Source organism: Hakea prostrata, chromosome 3, assembly GCF_041222555.1.
Source record: "Hakea prostrata isolate BN-2017 chromosome 3, UWA_Hpros_2, whole genome shotgun sequence".
NCBI classification, from domain to species: domain Eukaryota; kingdom Viridiplantae; phylum Streptophyta; class Magnoliopsida; order Proteales; family Proteaceae; genus Hakea; species Hakea prostrata.
In genome coordinates this window covers 50,666,984-50,686,012 of record NC_142602.1, presented here as the reverse complement: position 1 = coordinate 50,686,012, position 19,029 = coordinate 50,666,984, and the positions used below count along the sequence as shown (strand labels likewise).

At 40.1% G+C, this 19,029-nt stretch overlaps 1 protein-coding gene across 1 annotated transcript; it reads right to left on the bottom strand.

Annotated features, from left to right (window-relative positions):
• Window positions 1-14,252: 14,252 nt before the first annotated feature.
• On the bottom strand, window positions 14,253-17,496 carry LOC149022421 (pentatricopeptide repeat-containing protein At2g40720-like). Its single transcript, XM_089147275.1, has one exon. It carries the CDS (start codon window positions 17,297-17,299, stop codon window positions 14,729-14,731), a length of 2,571 nt encoding a protein of 856 aa, XP_089003401.1. The 5' UTR covers window positions 17,300-17,496; the 3' UTR covers window positions 14,253-14,728.
• Between the last annotated feature and the right edge of the window lie 1,533 nt (window positions 17,497-19,029).

Below are 19,029 nucleotides of genomic sequence, written 5' to 3'. Positions count from 1 at the left end.
GTGTGGTACAAGTCACCAACTTGGTCTTCAGAGTGTTGACTGTCACAGTCAACAGTAGTAGTACCTGCAGAAAAGTCTAACAAAATATGTTGCAAAAAGGAGTGAGTTCAAAAGAACTCAGCAAGGTAGTCATTCCATAAAACATAAGCCATATGATACAAGCCATAACATGATGCCATATGATATGAAACACATGATACAAGTATGGTTCTAACTCTATGAATGCTAGCCTCTAAGGTAGACATGCTTTAAGTCATAGCACCATACTTCTTTGGGTCGTCTATCACTCCCCCTCAATCATAAGATATCTTGGGTCTGCCAGGGGAATTTCGGTAAAGTCATCTCAAAAACCATGGTAAGGGAATCGGTCACCGCTCTCTCACATCACCATTTGGTATAAGTACTGGCGCATGTCACAGTAAAGCCTAGCCCAATGCAAGTCATCTACTCAGTCGGTCTCAGATCCAGATACGTCCATTCCTCGCCCCCGGCGATCCTTTCCGATATCCTTCACACTAGAGTCAGCGTAATCTCAGATTACGGACTCATCAACCCTATTGGTCATCCACAAATAGTAAACGGGAAGCTCTCACGTCCTCTCACGGGTTGGTTACCGGTCTTGAGCGCCCGTGAGCCCAAGTCTAGCTATTTGCAACCCTACCAATAAATGGCCCCTTTCAGATATCCGTAGCATGGTTTATGTCCCCTATCGGATTGGTTACCGGCCTAGAGCGCCCATCCAACCATACACTACCACGGGTCATTCGGTCTCAATGCCCTCCCGATTCGAGTCTAACACGACAAGGATAAACCTAGCCACCCAACTAGACAATCCTATGTATGTCATCCAATAACCTGGGAGAGTGTCGATAGTCACCATCGGAGAACATCCCATACTACTCCCTCCGATGTCCAAGGACAGAAGTGTCAATAGGACACTCCCCAATCCCAAGTCATACGTAGGCAATCACATAATCAAGTTCATCATCTTTCATGCATCCAATACATCTTCATAATAAAAGTTAAATCATGATATTGAAATGAATCATCATAGACATAAGAATCAAGAATAGTAATGTAGCATGACAAGAGTATAAAGATTGCAATACCACTGTTCTAACACCTATATAACAGTCTTATAAATAATAAAATAAATCAAGAACTTTCATTCTTTAAATAAGAACACAAATCATAAGTTGATGACCTATATATTATGGAGATAAACATCCTTACCTTAATCAAGTTGTAATTAAGTTCAATGATCACCAAGAATGGTCCCAAAATCAATGTTGATCCCCTAGATAACATACAAGTAACATCAAAGAAGAAAACATTCGAATTGGTGTTCAAACGGATCAAATCGGCTGAGTATGGGGTGTTGACAGCTCTTGGTTGACTGGCTTGGTCAACTGTCGTCGATCGACCAAGACTTGTTAACTTCTGGGCAGCAATAGAAACTTGATCCGAAACTGCCCTTCCGCTGCTCCGATCGACATGAAATTTGGAGGACATGTTTATAATAGTAAGAGGATACTACACACTAATTTTCATGATGATCCAACGGTCCAATTAAAAAAACCCCAATTTGAAACCCTATGTTCTATATGCTAAATATCAAGAATCGGATTGGAATTGATTGAAATTGTAAAGAATGATGGGAATCAAATAAGGGAATGATACAAACTAAATTAGAATCATGAATCCATAGTAATCTTGGCTTAACATGCATCTACATATCAGTTTTGAATCAAGGATAGGTTGAATTGAAAGAAATCATAGAAATGTAATGTAAGCAATCATGATGGGAGAATATCATGGCAAGAATGAAGTAATAATCATGGGATTGAAAGGGGAAGCTCATGGCCAAGTGATTGCAAGGCTGCAGCACTTCAGCCATGGTCCCAAGAGTAGAAATTAATGGAAGATTGAGTAGATTAGAAGAAGAATAGAAGAAATCATACCTTGAGTTGATGATTAAGGTGCAACACAAATGATTGGAGTCAAAGATCTTCAAAAACATCAAGAAAAGCCCAAGAGAGTGTCCAACCTCGTTCTCTGGAGTGCCAAAGCTTAGTTTAGGTCCTCATTCACAAGTTCTAAAAAGGTAGGGGCAAAATGGGAAGTGACTTAGTGAATATTAGAATTCCATTACTCTTGGTTGACTGGCTGGTTGACTGTCAGTCGACCAAGCAGTCGACCAAGACATGAATAGCAACTTCGGACAGGGATTCAGAGGGCTATACTGAGTCAAATTGAGTGAGTTTTTCTCCTACAAGTCAATCAAGAAGTCTAGTTTCCAGAAATACCTTCGGATCAAGCATTGGAGCTCATTAGGTGCTTCAACTAATTCAAACTTCTTCGATGCGCAGGCAGGATTGGTCAGACATAGTTCAGCAACTTCGGACAGGGATTTAGAGGGTTATATGGGGTCAAATTGAGTGGGGTTTTCTTCTACAAGTCCATCAAGAAGTCTAGTTTCGGAAAATACCTTCGGATCGGGCACAAGAGTTCATTAGGTCCACCAACTAAGCTCACCTTCTTCAGGCTGCAGATTCAAAACTAACACTGACAATGCTCTCAAGTGAGGGGCATTATCGACAATGTCCAAGGGCTTGGGCTCGGACACCAAATCATTAATCAAAAGGGTCCACAAGTCTCTATTTCCCCCACTTTGGATCAAACACCATGTCTTCCATAAAGAGGGCCCACAAGGACAACTCCCATCATTTCGGGACATGGATCTACACTAAGGAAAAGGTTCGACATAACCTCCTCAGGCTTTCAAAGATAAAAACACAGAAATCATGGTCTAACATCAAGGTCTAATATTAAACAAGTATTTCTTCACCCAAAATAAATAGGGTGCCCCGGGCTAGGTTTGGGCTGGATTTCACATAGACTATTCCACAGCCTTGTATGGGACCATCATTTCCTTCGGAGGGATCTACGGTGCTATGAGGGCTCCATATTTTACTACAAATCGTTGTTCCCCTCCTTATTTGATAACTCATTTCCCTACTTTTTGGAGGTGGGGAACGTAGACTATTCCACTGCCTTGTATGGGACCATCATTTCCTTCGGAGGTGATGTGTCTCAGTTATATCGCTGTTGTACCCAACTAAACCTCCTCTCGTTCCGAAGACGATGAGTCCTACAAGAAAGGTCAGACGCAGGCCGACTAGAATACCGGGCAACCGCCGGGGGCAAAAAAAAAGAAAAAATAATATTTTTTTTAAAACAATTAATACAAAATTTTTTTTTTTGTTTTTTTTGTTTGTTTTGGGGGGGGGTTGTGGTTTTTTTTTTTTTTTATTTTTTTTTTTTTTTTTTTTGCCCGTTTTCCCCGCCCATGGTTGTTTTTTCTCTTGGGATTATGCCTCCCACATACAAGACAACATAATCATGAATAATATAATCAATGTCTAAAGTAAGCAATAAACAGATCAAATGAATGAGAAAAGATAATCAATCAGAGTGCGGAATTTATCAAGTATCAATTTCACATAAAACTAATCTCAAAGAGAAAGAGTGATCAGGAGTCACTCCTTCAAATATAGCGGAAAAGTAGTTAATCAATTCAGTTACAACCAATATCAAGAATAAATCCATAAGAGTTAAAGACAGTATATCCAAATGTTTAACAATCATCCAAGGGAATGGGGCACTACGCAAAGGTTTCTTCTATCCTAATGATTGTTTCTTCATAAGTGTGGATGAAGTGAACCCAGCGCGGCCACTCCCTCACCATGGTGGGGCTAACCCTGGTACGAACCATAATCCTCCTCGGCACAATAATCCTGACTCTCATCGTAGCCATCACCCGAAGGGTAGTATGCGGGATCATAGCTCGGGTCGTAGAGTGCGCCATCAGAGTCTTCTACACGTGCAGGATAATCTAACAAATTGCATGAAAGGAATGAGTTCAAAAGAACTCAGCAAGGCAAGTCATTTCATAATACACAGTTCATTCAATACAAGTCATGATATGATGCAAGATGATATGAGACAATGATGATATATGATTCTAACCCTAAGTATGCTAGTCTCTAAGGTAGACATGCTTTAAGCCATAGCACCATACTTCTTTAGGTCGTTTGTCACTCCCCCTCAATCATACAAGATATCTTGGGTCTGCCGGGGTAATTGGGTAAAGTCCTCATCAAACCATGGCTGGGGGTTAAGTCACCACTCTCTCACATCACCATTGGTACAAGTACTGGCGCATGTCACGGCATAGCCTAGCCCAATGCAAGTCATCTACTCAGTCGTATCATGTCAGATCCGGATACTTTCCCTATGGCACTGACCAACTTAGTTTCATATCCTTCACACTAGAGTCAGCGTATCCTATGGCACTGACCAACTCGGACTACGGACTCATCAACCCTATTGGTCATCCACAAATGGTAAACAGGAAGCTCTCACGTCCTCTCACGGATTGGTTACCAGTCTTGAGCGCCCGTGAGCCCAGGTCTATCCATTTGCAACCCTACCAATAAATGGCCCCTTTCGGGTATCCGTAGTATGGTTTAAGTCCTCTCACGGAGTGGTTACCGGTCTTGAGCACCCATCAACCATACTCTACCACGGGTTGTTCGGTCTCAATACCCTTCCGATTCGGGTCTAATATGACAAGGAATATCCTAACCATACACCTAGACAATCCTATGTATGTCATCCAATAACCCGGGAAAGTGTCGATGGACACCTTCGGAGAATATCCCATACTATTCCCTCCGATGTCCAAGGACAGAAGTGTCCTTAACAAGCTCAATCCTAAGTCATAAGTAGTCATTAACAAGTTCAATCTCATCATATCATATCAAATCAATAATTCATCATATAATTAAAGGCATGTCATAACATGATTAATCATATACATAATCATAAAGGATAATTAAACATGATATTCTAAATGACATATAACCTCCCATTATTGATAAAATGCGTATTATAGTCATGCATGGTTAAGGAGTACACAGAAAATATATCTACTGAGTTCTCAAAGTATAAGCATGTTTACATAATCAATGTACTTGAGTTAACGACCGTCCTTACCTTAATCGAGTCGTAAATAAAATCAATGATCACCAAGAATGGTCCCAAAAGTCAGTGTTGGTACCCTAGACAACATACAAGTAACATCAGAGAAGAAAACAATCGAATCGGAGGTCAAACGAAGCAATTCAGCCAAGTACAGGGATGTTACCATCTCTTGGTTGACTAGCTTGGTCGACTGTCAGTCGACCAAAGCAGTCAATCAAGACTTGTTAACCATGGGCAGAATTGAAGACTTGGTCCGAAATTGACCTTCCGGTGCTCCGATCGACTCAAAATTTAGAGAGCATGATTATAACAATATGTGGATACTACACACTAAATTTCATGACGATCCAACGGTCTAATTAAAAATACCCAAATCGAAGCCTTATATTCTATATGATAACTATCAAGAATCAAATTGGAATTGATTGAAATTGTAAAGAATGATGGGAATCAATCAAGTGAATGTTAAGAATCAAGTTAAAATCATGAATTCATAGTAATCTAGACCTAACATGCATTTACATACCAGTTTTGAATCAAGACAAAGTTGAAATGAAAGGATTCAAAGCAATGAAATGTAAGCAATCCTAATGGAATCATATCATAGCAAGAGTAGGGTGATAATCATGGAATTGAATGGGGAAAACTCATGGTTAAGTGTTTGCAAGGTTGCAGCACTTCAACCATGGTCTTAAGATCATAAATTGATAGAATAATGAATAGATTAGAAGAAGAATAGAAGGAATCATACCTTGAGTTGATGATTGATGTATAATACTAATGATTGGAGTCAAAGATCTTCACAAACACCAAGAAAAGCCCAAGAGAATGTCCAACTTCGTGCTCTGGAGTGCAAATGATTAGTCTAGGTCCTCATTCACGAGTTCCAAAAAGGTAGGGGCAAAATGGGAAGTGATTTTGTAAATTTTCGGATTTCATTACTGCTGGTCGACTGGCTGATCAACTGTCAGTCGACCAAGGCATGACAGCAACTTTAGGAGTGGATTTGGAAGGCCAGACAGATCCGAATTAAGTTGGGTTTTCTCGTACAAGTCAATCAACAAGTCTTGTTTCAAGAAATACCTTCGGATTGATCACGGGGGTCCAATAGGTGCTTCAACTAATTCAATCTTCATCGATGCGCAGATTTTCACTCAACACTGACAATGTGCTCAAGTAAGGGGCATCATTGTCAATGTCCATAGGCTCTAGATCAAGCATCGAATCTTCAACTAAGAGGGCCCACAAGTCTCTTCTAACTCCACTTCGGGTCTTCAAACCTGCAACAGTATAAAATCCGGGCCGGGTCAGGGTTAGGATAAGGCCGTTTTTTCTTAAACCCCCCCGACCCCCCCCGCGGGACAGACCGCTACCTCAGCCCCCCCCCCCCCCCACCCCTTTCTTCTCACCATCAAGCAAGGAAACCAAACAAACCGACCCCACTTTTTTTTTTTCTTCTTCCTTCATTTTTATTTTGCTTCTTCCTTCACCTACCCCCACCCCCCCCCCCCTACTTTTATGAATATTTTTTTCTACCTTTAAAAGAAAAAACAAAGGAACCCCCCCCAGAGGATTTTTTTTTTTTATGGGGGGGGCGCGCCGAGAGGGGGGGGGGATTTTTTTTTTTGTTTGGAAACCGTTTTTTGTCTTATGTCATATGTCTCGACCAAGTAATCGGTTAGTATATGCCCGGGCTTATGAAAGTCGGGTGCGAAGTTCCCGTATAACAGACAAAACCATCTTATCCCGAATGTTGCTTTACTAGTTCGGGAATATAAGGGAGTCTTGTCGTCGGGCGCATTTAATGCTTGGTGTGAAGTGACTAGCCATTATGCTAATGGTTTTTCTTGAAGCCTGCATCCAGTCCAGCTTTGCCACGTCGAATGGCTAAGTGTAGAGCCATTATGGCTACCTCAGGAAGGAGAACCGTTTTATTTTTTGAACTGTCGAACGTGTAATGTTGTAACCGTTCGATTAAGGAAAGTAATGCCTCTTCCGGTAGTATAAATATTGTCTTTCCTTCTATATTTCAATCCATTGTTTTTGTTGCTCCCGACTAAGCTTTGAGATCTTTCAACTTCTAAACAATAAGTATTTTTTTCTTCCAACCATGGCTCCAAAGAAGCCTAGGGTAAGTTTGAGAGGTTTTAGGTATCAGCCCAAGGTTCCCGTCCCAGTATATCGTGAAAAAAGACGTCGTCGAGGCGAAGGGTATGCGAGTGAGGGTGATAGTGATCAGACGAAAGGAGTTAACCTAACCGGATATCGTCTGAAAGATCTTCACGAGAAGTCTTAGGACGATGAGAGTTCCCGCACTTTCAGTGATAGTTCTCCCGACGATGATCTCAGGGTACTTAAGGAAATAAGGGAGATGAATCGTAAGGATAGAGAAATCCAAGCCGCTCAGGCCCAGGCTGCTAAGGCTCAGGTTGATGATGTTCCTACTGGGTCTACTTCTGAATCTGCCACTGCTTCTGATTTCGCCACCCCCTCTGCTCAAAGTGCTTTAAGGCCTGAATCTACAGCCACTTCTCGTGACCCTTCGGCTTCGTTTCCCCACGTTTACTTGAGGCTAGAGACTTCAACTTCTTCCCGAGTCTCTCTTTTCAGAAAGGGCCCACCCCGTTCACCTTTCCAGCATCCTAGTGGTTTCCGAGGAGCCATTCCTCGTAAGCCAGATAGGATATCTTTAGATGAGGATGCCTTGGCATTGGCAAAGTGCCAGCCTTGGCATTGGTGAAGTCCCAACTTTAGATAGACCATGGTTATTCCACTAGATGCATACATACATTATCTGTTTCATATTGCATTGCATCTTGTTATGATCTGCAGCATGTTATTTATGTTGTTATGAGTTAACTTGCCTTCCTGAGTTCATTCGAACTCACTCCTTTTTGTGCAATCTTTTTGTTAGATTATTCTACAGGTACTAACTACTATGAAGGACAATACGATAAAGCGCAAGCCGATGAAGCGTACTACATGCAAGGTGCTGGCAACAATGAAGATTACACTGATGATCCCACGAGTGATCACGTTGCGTACTACGATTAGACATAACGTAGAATGGGAACGTCTCTGTTGGATTGATGAAGTCCACTATTTTGAAGATGTTATATATAGAATAGAAAACTCGTAGTTCGGTTTGACTTGTCTTCCTTACTTTCTTTTAAAAACAATTGTAATTCTTTTAGACTTACGTGCTACATTCCTCTGTAACTGTGGAGTGAGATTCCGCCTCACTCTACTTCTTTTTTATATGCTTACATCGTATCATTTTCCGGCACTCGATTACACTGATATTCATTTCTTGATTTGGATCTTTTGTTTATAATATTAAAACATTGATTATTTTCTGTTCATGATTATGTTATTGCATATGTGGGAGGATGATTTCCTCGATACTTGATCTTCGGAGCTATGGATCACACACTCGGGTATGCCAATTAGGGTACCGGCTGGGGGGATGTGACAAGAATCATGAATATGGAACATACATTGATAGAATAGAAATGGGGGTTTATACAAATCAAGGAGACAATAGAAGAGGTGGTTGCAAGGTTGCAGCACCTTCTTCATAGTCCCAACAGCAAGAACAAGAGGGGGTAAGAGTAGATTAGAGAGAGAATAAGAGATTACATACCTTGGAGATGTTCTTGGGAATGAGAGACAAGGAATATTGTAAGAATACTTCACCACTACCAAGGAGAGGGCTTAAGAGGCTCTTCCCACATTCCCAGGAGGTCTTAGCAATAGAATAGGGTCCTAACTACGAAGTCTAGTTAAGTAGGGCATAAAATAACCTAAAAATCAGCTTTTCTCGAATTTAATAATCACTTGGCTAACTGGCTTGGTCGACTGGGTTAGTCAACCAAGGTAGTCGACAAAGCTAGAATAGCAACTTCAGACAAGGAAATAAAAGGCCAGATCAACTCAAAATCAATGGGGCTTCTTCCTACATCTCAAATGAATAGTCTAGGTCAGAGAATTCCCTTCGAATCAAGTCTAGAAGTGCATTAGGTCCATCAACTAATCTCCCTTTCTTCAAGGTGCAGTTTCTTATCAAACACAGACAATGCATCCAAGTATGGAGCACCATCATCAATCTCCATGGGTTCGGGGTAGAACACCATGTCCTCTACTGAGAGAGCCCACAGTAGGCTTCTTCCTCCACTTCGGGTCTTCAGACCTACAAACATCAAGGTTACCAGGTCAAAGTCAGGGTTAGGCTAGGGCTGGATTTCACACCATGAGACAAACATTGGATTGGTACCCCATGAAGGAGCCTGCTCGTATAAAGAAGTTGTGGCACCATCAGTGGGAGATGGAGATAGCTTGTGTGGGAGCTATTGTGGATGCATGGAGTGCGCTTATAACACCCATTGATGGACGGAGAAGACAAGTTACCAGACATTTTGTTGACTGTCTGGAGAAGAATTGGAGAACCTCTTTCTTTGCTAAGTTAGAAGACCAGTTCATAGCTTTAGAGAAAAAAACTAGAAAGAAGATTATTTGATTTATTTTGATTGCTTCCACTGAACTCATTATTCTTTTTTATCATTGATTCTTTCCTTTATTATTTCATTGGAGTATTTTGACTCCTGTAATCTTTCTATTAATTATTGCACATATTATTGCTCATGATTATCTATTACTTACATTATTTATTATTGATGGTAAGACCGTGGATCCTGTGACGGTTCACTCCCACAGGTTGTTGGGCGGGTAACCGAGACCGGCAGGTGGTGTGTGAAATAGAGTTATATATTTTGGTAACCACCGCATCACTTGAGTGATCACATTATTCATACATGAGTTTTCCCTAAAAGGCGGCTCTCTTTCTCTCTCTCTCTCTCTCTCTCTCTCTCTCTCTCTCTCTCTCTCTCTCTCTCTCTCTCTCTCTCTCTCTCTCTCTCTCTCTCCAAGAAATGCAGAAAGGAGATATTTTGTGGATCTTCTTCTCCTTAATTTTTTGGTCTTTAGTTTCTTCCATCCACACTACATTTGGGTTGTGGAATTCATTCCCTTTCCTCGTGATTGTGGAATCAAACCGGTGACGAGTTCGTAGAGGAATGAGGATGTGGAATTCAAATTAACTTCCGCTGCGGTAATTCTATTTTGGGAAAGTGAATCCAGGTAAGGATCTTTCCCCATTTATTATCAAATAGAGATATATAGAGTTTTACCTACATAATAAATGTCACATCCTCCCAGCCGGTACCCTATCTGGCATACCCGAGAGTGTGATCCACAGCCCGAAGATCAGGTATCGAGTAATCAACCTCCCACATAAACAATAACATAATCATGAACAATAATAATAAAAGTGCGGAAGATAAACCATAGATCCAATAAGGAAAGAATGAATCATATATAAATCAGAGTACTAGATATAATCAGAGTGTCAAAAACAGATAAGTAAAGTGAGGCAAAGTCCCACTCTACAACCAGCGGAAAAGTAGTTCTAAAAGAGAATAAGCAAGACAAAATCTAATCCCAGTAGCAAGTACAATGGGTAATTAAATTGTTCTCCACTTTATAGACAACATCCTTATAAGTATAAATCTCATAAACGGCACAAGGGCGCTTCCACTCAATGGTCGGGCTAAGCATCGTACGGAGCATAACCACTCGCGGGATCTTCAGTGTAATTGTTGTAACCGCAATCACCTTCCTGGAGATATGCCTCTTCTCCTTGCGCTTCTTCATAGGGGCCGTCATAATATTCAGTACCTGCAGAATAGTCTAACAAACATTGTACAATAAAGGAATGAGTTTCAAAGAAACTCAGTAAGGCAGTTAAATCCATAATAACATAAATGGCAGGATTTTAGAACAAACATAAATGCAATATGGTATGAGACAAGCAATGAATGAATGAATCTAACTCTATATATGCTGGTCTCTATTGGCAGACATGCTTTAAGTCATAGCACCGTACTTCTTTAGGAAGGTCTCAATCACTCATCATCAGTTGGTAATGGGTCCGGCATCCCTCGGGACATTCCATGGCTGGGGGTATAGGTCACCACTCTCTCACATCACCATTGGTCTAAGTACCGGCACATGTCAGGGTAAAGCCTAGCCAAATGCAAGTCTTCTACTTAGTTACATCAAGTCAGATCCAGATACGTCCATTCCTCGTCCCTGACGATCCTTTCCGGTATCCTTCACACTAGAGTCCTCATAGTCCCTGACTACGGACTCATCAACCCTATTGATCATCCACATATGGTAAACGGGAAGCTCTCACGTCCTCTCACGGGTTGGTTACCGGTTTTAAGCGCCCGTGAGCCCAAGTCTATCCATATGCAACCCTACCAATAAATGGCCCCCACAATGTGATTCCTGTCCTCTCACGGGTTGGTTACCGGTCTTGAGCGCCTATGAATCCCCATTGCTACCATGGGTCGTTCGGTCTCAATACCCCTCCGATTAGGGTCTGACATAACGGGACATCCTAGCCAAACACTACTAGACAGTCCTAGATATGTCATCCAACAGTTTAGGAAGGTGTCCATAGGGCATCTCCGGAAACATCCCATAATATTCCCGTAGTAGTCCAAGGACAGAAGTGTCAAAAGGACACCTCTCCTTTCCAAACCATACTTAAGCATACACATGCATCAATTCATATTATCACATATATGGTAACTTCATATATGGAAAGAAATCAATAATTACAATCACTTTGTATATAATTGGTAAGTAAATCATACATGAGTCAATTCAAAATGAATAAGTAATGCTACTGTTATCAAGATTATGCAACAGTAATATATCATTGTAAGAATCTAATTAAGGAAACAAATCAATGATATTCAAATATAGAAACTAGATTCATGCTATCTATGTTGTTAAAGAAGTAACCATCCTTACCTTTTATAACTCGCAAAGGAATCCTAAGAAATCAAGTAAGATCTTGGCAAACTTGAGAAGAAGGTCCTAAACAAGTGTATACAACATATTAGGAAAGATCCCTAACAGAAAAGATACCAAAACATCCAACACAGACCAATTCTGGAGTTGCTGTACTCATTGGTCGAGTGGATTGGTCGATTGGTCCAGTCGACCAATCAGTCGACCAATGCAGACAGTAGCCTAAAAAAAACAGAGTTTTAAGATATAAAATCCGAATTTGGTGGTTCAAAAGGGTACTAATCAAGGGGTAAACTACATCAGTAGTATCCTAACATAAAGGGGACCTCAAAACACTAATCCAATCAAGCCATCAAGATCCAAATTAGGAAACAAAAAGTTACCATAATTAGATCAACCATGGATCTTGAGGAATTCAAGATAGAAATCAAAGACAAGAACAATAGGAGAATGGATCATTGCTTCAGGTAAAGGTATCATGAAAAGCATACTTAGATCTTCAAGGAAATAGGCTTAAAAGCATAAATCTAAATAAGGAAACAAAACCTACCATATATGTAACTATCATGATTAATGAAGAAAACATGGTATGGTAGAAGAGAAACAACTAGAGATTGATAGATCATGGATCATGAAAAGAAAACACGGCAATTAACTACTAACATGATCAATATAGAAGATCCAAGGAGATCAGAATTCAAATCAGAAGTTAAACAAAGACTAGAATTCCCTTTCATGGTTTGATCATGATTCCTTCAAAAGCTTGCAATGATCATGGTTAAGATCATTGTTTTAGCCATTAATCCTTAGGATGATCATGAGAGACAAGTCCAGAGATGTTTGCAACAGAGAATGCAGCATCTCCTCTACTGTCTCAACTCAAAAAGGAAAGAAAAACAGAGATGGAGGAGAAGAAGAGAGTGTAGACATACCTTTGATGCAAAAGGAAGAGTTTTAACGAAGATCCGTCAAGAAAATCACCAAGGATGCAGTGGGAGATGACTTGCAGAGGTCTTTGGTTCGTTCCAAAGAGTTTGGAGGCAGCAAATACGAAGTAGACTCGAGATTGGACTTAAATAGAGCAAGCAAGACCTAATTGCCAAAGACAGCACCCATTGGTCGAGTGGATTGGTCGACTAGTCCAGTCGACAAATCAGTCGACCAATGCAGACAGCAATTCCAAAACAGGGAATTGAAGACCCAGATCAAATCCAATCCTAAAGGGGTTTTGCACACATAACAAGTGACTTACCTAATAGGTAGAAATGCCTTCAAACCATGATAGAGAGCACTCCAAGTCCATCAACTAATCCGATCTTCATCAAGATTCAGTTTCCATAAATAGAACTTCATCTTCAACTCTCATGGATTCAAAGCCAGACACCAAGTCCTCCACTGGGATGGCCCAAAGCTGACTTCTTACTTTACTTCGGGTCACTGGACCTACAAATAACAAGGTTTCCGGGTCAAGGTTAGGGCTGGGTTTTACAATAAAAACCTAATATGCTTAATCCACGGATTCTCACGGAAAAGGCTATAATGAATGGAGATTCATTATAAAGGTAAGAGAACAGTAGATCATGCATAGAAAACAACCTAGGAACAGATCTAACATAGATTAGAATCATATAATTACTGTAAGAGTAAATCATAGTTTCATGCTAGATTCAATCATTGAAAATACACCATATGGTCTAAGGAAAGAGTAGGGTGAAAGGGAATTCACTTTAAGACAATGAGGATCAGAGACTAAGCATTATAGTAGTGTAAGATCTTCCTCACAATCAAAACAAATAGTAAGAACAATAGAGAGGATAAATCAATGAAGTATATGATTGAATACTAACGTTGTAGAAGAAGAATCAATGGATGAACTTTGTTTGGGTGCTTGGAATCAACATTGGGTTTAAAGAGGTGGCTCTAGTAATATTGATGTAGTTTCACTTTTTTCGCTTATTGTAGATAAAATGACCTTTTAGCAGGAAAGGAAAAAGAAAAAACTTACAACACTATTATCATTCATAATTCCGAAACTACTCTTGCATCAAAAAATAAAATAAATAAATTTGAGTAATCCCCTTAAATTACTATTGAAATAAAGTTTTTAGACCAAAAAAATAAATAAAAAAATGGAAATAGTAAATTATGATGGGTTAAGAAAGAGTGTATAAAGAATAAAGTTTTTTTTTTTTTTCCTTCTTTTCTCTTTTATGTTTTAGGTTTATTCTCTTAGTTTTTTAGGGTGTGCTTGATCTTGTTCCAAAACAGAGGTGGAACATCATATTGTGTTATCTAAATTGAGGGTTACCTGAAACTTACCCTTTTATTTTATTTTTATGTTTTTATGCCCGTTTTAACAACCCTTGTCAGAATACTATTAGGTTTGAAGCTCATAATTTCTGAATAATTTTCATTTTTCAATCCAACTCAAACATTTGGTACCAGGCAAAAAGAACTAGTTAAGCACGTTCATCTTATTATCATTTCATTTCTCATCCAGGTGACCAGTGGGTTTAATTCTGAATGCCTGATGTAGCATGATGGTGCCATTTCATACGTCTCACTTTTATGTGCAGCTATGTCACTTGAAGGAAATAAATGCCTTAAGATAGATTACAGACTAAGTCCATTCCTGTGACAACAAGCATTATACTTGTTCTAGTTGCTTATTCCAAAAGGGCAAACCTAACCCCAAAGACTCATGCACAAACAGAGCCCACTGAGGCAATTTGAGAATATTAATTCAAAGCACCATGGATCCTACCTCAGTCTTTGATTCTCCTTATTTGCTTTTGCCCATTAGTCAAGCAAGGATTTCATCAGTACCAGTTTCCCTTCTCATGTTTGTTCTGAGAGTCCTTAATGTATCATAAATCTCAACTACCCTTGGGGAAGATGAATCCCCTGAGTAGAAAACATCAACTTTACTCCTCACCTCAATCCAGCTATACCCCGGATGCTTCTTCAATCCTTTATCTTTCATTGACACCCTTAAATTTGCTGCCTTGTCCCACAATGCTGCTTCTCCATACAAATTTAACAACTGAATATAATTGCTGCCTCTATCAGGATCCATATTTAGTAAGTTATGAGCGGCTAATTCTGCAAGTTCAACGTTGCGATGAACACGACAGGCATGTAACAAACACAACCAAACACTCTTGTCTGGTACAATAGGCATGCTTTGGATGAAACTATAAGCCTCAGCTAAATGTCCAGAGCGACCCCATAGGTCAATCAAATTCACATAATGTTCCAATCTAGGTTCAATGCCATAATCTCTTGTCATTGATTGGAATATATTGAAACCTTTCTCAATAAAACCTGAATGACTGCAGGAAGAAATCAAGGCAAGAAATGTGATATCGTCTGGTACTACTCCCAACCCTTGCATCTCATCAAATAATGCAACTGCATTCATGCATTCTCCATGAGATCCATATCCAGAAATCATTGAATTCCATGTCACTACATTTCTTTCAGGCATGTTTTCAAACACTTCCCATGCATACTTTAAGCATCCACACTTCATATACATATCTATTAGAGCATTTCCTGCTTGTAGATCTATCTCTATCTCATTTCTAATCTGGTATGCATGCACAGATTTTCCTTTTAGTAATGCTGCTACTGCAGAGATAGCAACAAGGATATTTGTAATGGTAACAGAGTCTGGGGCCAAACCATGCTGAACCAATTGTGGCAAAAGATTGATTGACTGCTCTGGAAGACCATTCCAAATGTAGCAGGAGATCATTGAATTCCAACACACCAAATTCTTTTGTGGCAGTTCCAAAAATACATTCCCAGAAATCTCTGGCAAACCAAATTTGGCATACATTTCTATCAGATTACAACCAACAAAGGCATCCAAACCCATTCCACTTTTGAGGACAATACCATGGAAACCACAACCCAGTTCTAAATTCTGGAGCCCCACAGAAGCATTAATGATGCTTCCCATTAGCATGGGATCTGGTCTCTGTCCTTCAGCCTCCATTGCCTTGAACAAGTTCAAAGCTTCCTTGAAATTCACATTTTGGCATAGTCCAGATATCATGGACCCCCAAGAAACAACATCTCTTCGCTCCATTTCATTAAAAACAGAATTAGCATCCTCAGTATTTCCACATTTTACATAAAATGTCAGCAGTGCACTTTGGACAGCCATATTATCCAGGAGAGGTCTTTTGATTGATTCCCCATGGACACTCCTTCCAAAATCATGTAAATCAAGCAAATGACAAGCTGCCAACACACTAGAGATCGTGAAGGAATCCGGTGCTAGCCCAGAAAACCTCATGTTAGTGAAAACATCCAAAGCCGGTTCAACACAATTATTAAAAACATAACCTGAGATCATAGCATTCCACAATTCGGTTTCTTTATTAGATTTCTGGTCAAAAACTTTCCGTGCATCTTCTATGGTCCTACCCCTGGCATACATGCTGAGGAGAGAAGAATAAACGTAAGCATCCCATTCAAGACCTATCTTAATTACTTTGCAGTGAACTGCCCTGCCAAAATCGGTATCTTCTCCATGAGCACATGCTGTCAACACACTTGCGAATGTTGCTGACCTAAGTTTGCAATTCTCTCTGGTCATCATTACAAAAAACTCCAAGCTCTTCTCCCACATTCCATTCTCACAAAACCCACAAATTACTGCATTCCATGGCACATCATTGCTCTTATCCTCCACTCCATCAAACACTCGCCATGAGTCCATTGGCAGACAACATTTTGCATACATGTCAATCAATGCTGTCTCCAAGTAAGGATCCCCGTCAAGTGATTGTTTGATAACGTAGGAATGAATCTGCCTTCCTCCCACAAGATTACATGATTTACTGCAGATTTGAAGGACAATACTCAGGGAGTATGCATCCGGCCTGACACCTAATGATTGCATTTGGCGAAATTGATGTAAAGCATCATGGATTAATCCATACTCAAAATACCCATCAATGATGGAATTCCAAAGGGTGACATCCTTTGCAAAATCCTCACATTCAGAGATTAAAACAAACACCTTGACCGCATTTTCAAGAGACCCACATTTAACATACATTTTGATGAGCGAGCTCGCGACGTAGGCATCAGATTGGAAACCCATACAGATGATGGTGGCATGGATCTTGCTTCCATGGAAGTAATCCGAAAGGGCAGCACAGGCCTTGAGGAGAGAAGGAAAGATGAATTTATCAGGTTTCTGAGCAGAAAGCGATGACGCTCTACTACTGGAGTACAATTGCAGGGCTTCCGAATAAAGCCCATTTTGAACTAAAGACCTTATATTCGCACTGGTTGACGATAACGGATCAAATTGCTTTAAGTTAGAGAATTTCAAAAATGAACTTAGACGGAGATGCATATCATCTTCGTGGCTAACTTCTCGGAATTCCTAATTCCAAAGAGAAGCAGTAAACGATGAATTCTCAGATAGAAATTTCCCTTTTTCCTTTGAGCGCCGGGGGTGGCGCGCAAGGTTGGTGATATCCACGCACTTGAATTTTACACCAAAAATATTGAGTCTAGGCTCTAGTTCCTTCTGCGGCTACCCCTCTACTAATACAGCCACACCCACAAGAATATGAAATCTACTTTCATAAAAATTTGTGAGGGCTATAAAGTTGAATTAGCGAAGCTGAATTGAGAAAATCTCCACTAGTAAATTTTATGTGGAAAATATACACTGTTTCTTCTCTTTGAATTCTTTTTTCTTCTTTTCCAATTAAAAGATTAAATTTATTAATAAGGAGAAAAAAATCCAAGACTGATCGAGGGTTATGCATCAAAGTATAAAATCTCCCAAAAAATTACAAATCAAAGTCTCCAAACCAAAATGAAATCTTGATTTTTGAATACCATCAGACAATTACAAATCAAGTAATCATAGGCAAATCGAGTATTGTATTGTTCACCTTCACCAACTTCCTATGAGCTACAACCAAACGACCATCAACAAGAGCACATTGCACCTTCCCTGAAATCAACTTGTTGGGCAATGCCTTCAACCCCGACCTTGTCCATTGAAAGTTCCACAACTTTCTCTCTTCAATGCATAATTCACCCCAGCTCTCTTCAGACAAGTAGCAGCCACTGAAAATGCAAGGGCAACCTCATAAGACTTGACCAAGTCCGTTGTTTGGGTTGATTATTCGGGAGATCCTCCACCAACTCACGATCATCATCATCCACTAGGGATGGCCCACTTCAACACATACCCCATCCACCAAATTATCAGTTTGAAATTTACATCCTTCATATCGAGAGTCAAATTCATTTTGGATTCTCATTTTGAATTTCAAGACCTTCTCTTGAGAGCACTACATTTCCAACTCTCACACATCCCCCATCCACCACATTAACTTTTTGAACTTCAAATCATTCACCTTGAGAGTAGTCCACTACATTTCCACCCCTCACACCCCTCATCCACACCCCTCATCCGTAGAATTTTCAATTTGATTTTCAAAGCCTTCAAATTGAAAGTCCACAAAATGTCAACTTTCCCAAAGTCCCCAAATGACTCAGAGAACGACTCAGGCACCTTATACTCATCCATGGGATTTTTAAATTAAAAATTTAAACATTTCAAACTCACCTCTTGATCAAACTCCCCATCCTAAACCAAGATATCATCCGACGACTTCTGAGATGGAAATGAATGAGAAATTATAGGAGTTTCAACCGATTGAGACTCTATTGTAGCCAAAGTCCCCTCCATACCCAACTTCCACTTGTTACAAGAACCTTGTGCACCATCCACAACATTGTCTTCCATCGATTTTTTTAAATAAAAATAAAATAATAAAATAATAAAAAAAAGAAGGAAAATTGAACTCACTTCCTGATTAAACTCCCCATCGCGGACTAGAGTCTCATCCGATGGCTTCTGAGCTGGAAAAGACTACGAAAAAATAGGAGTCTCAATGCATTGAGACTCTGTTGTAGCAAGAGTCCCCTTCGAACCCAATTGTCCCTTGTTGCTCAAACCTTGGTCACCATTCACACCAACGTCTTCCACTGCCACCGTCAGTGCCACCACCTTCTCCCTTGCTACAGATGCACTGTTTAATCTCCTAGGACCCGACAAGAAGG

Coding starts and splice junctions, on each gene's coding strand:
- LOC149022421 (XM_089147275.1), bottom strand. CDS start 17,299: ATGCATCTCCGTCTAAGTTCATTTTTGAAATTCTCTAACTTAAAGCAA.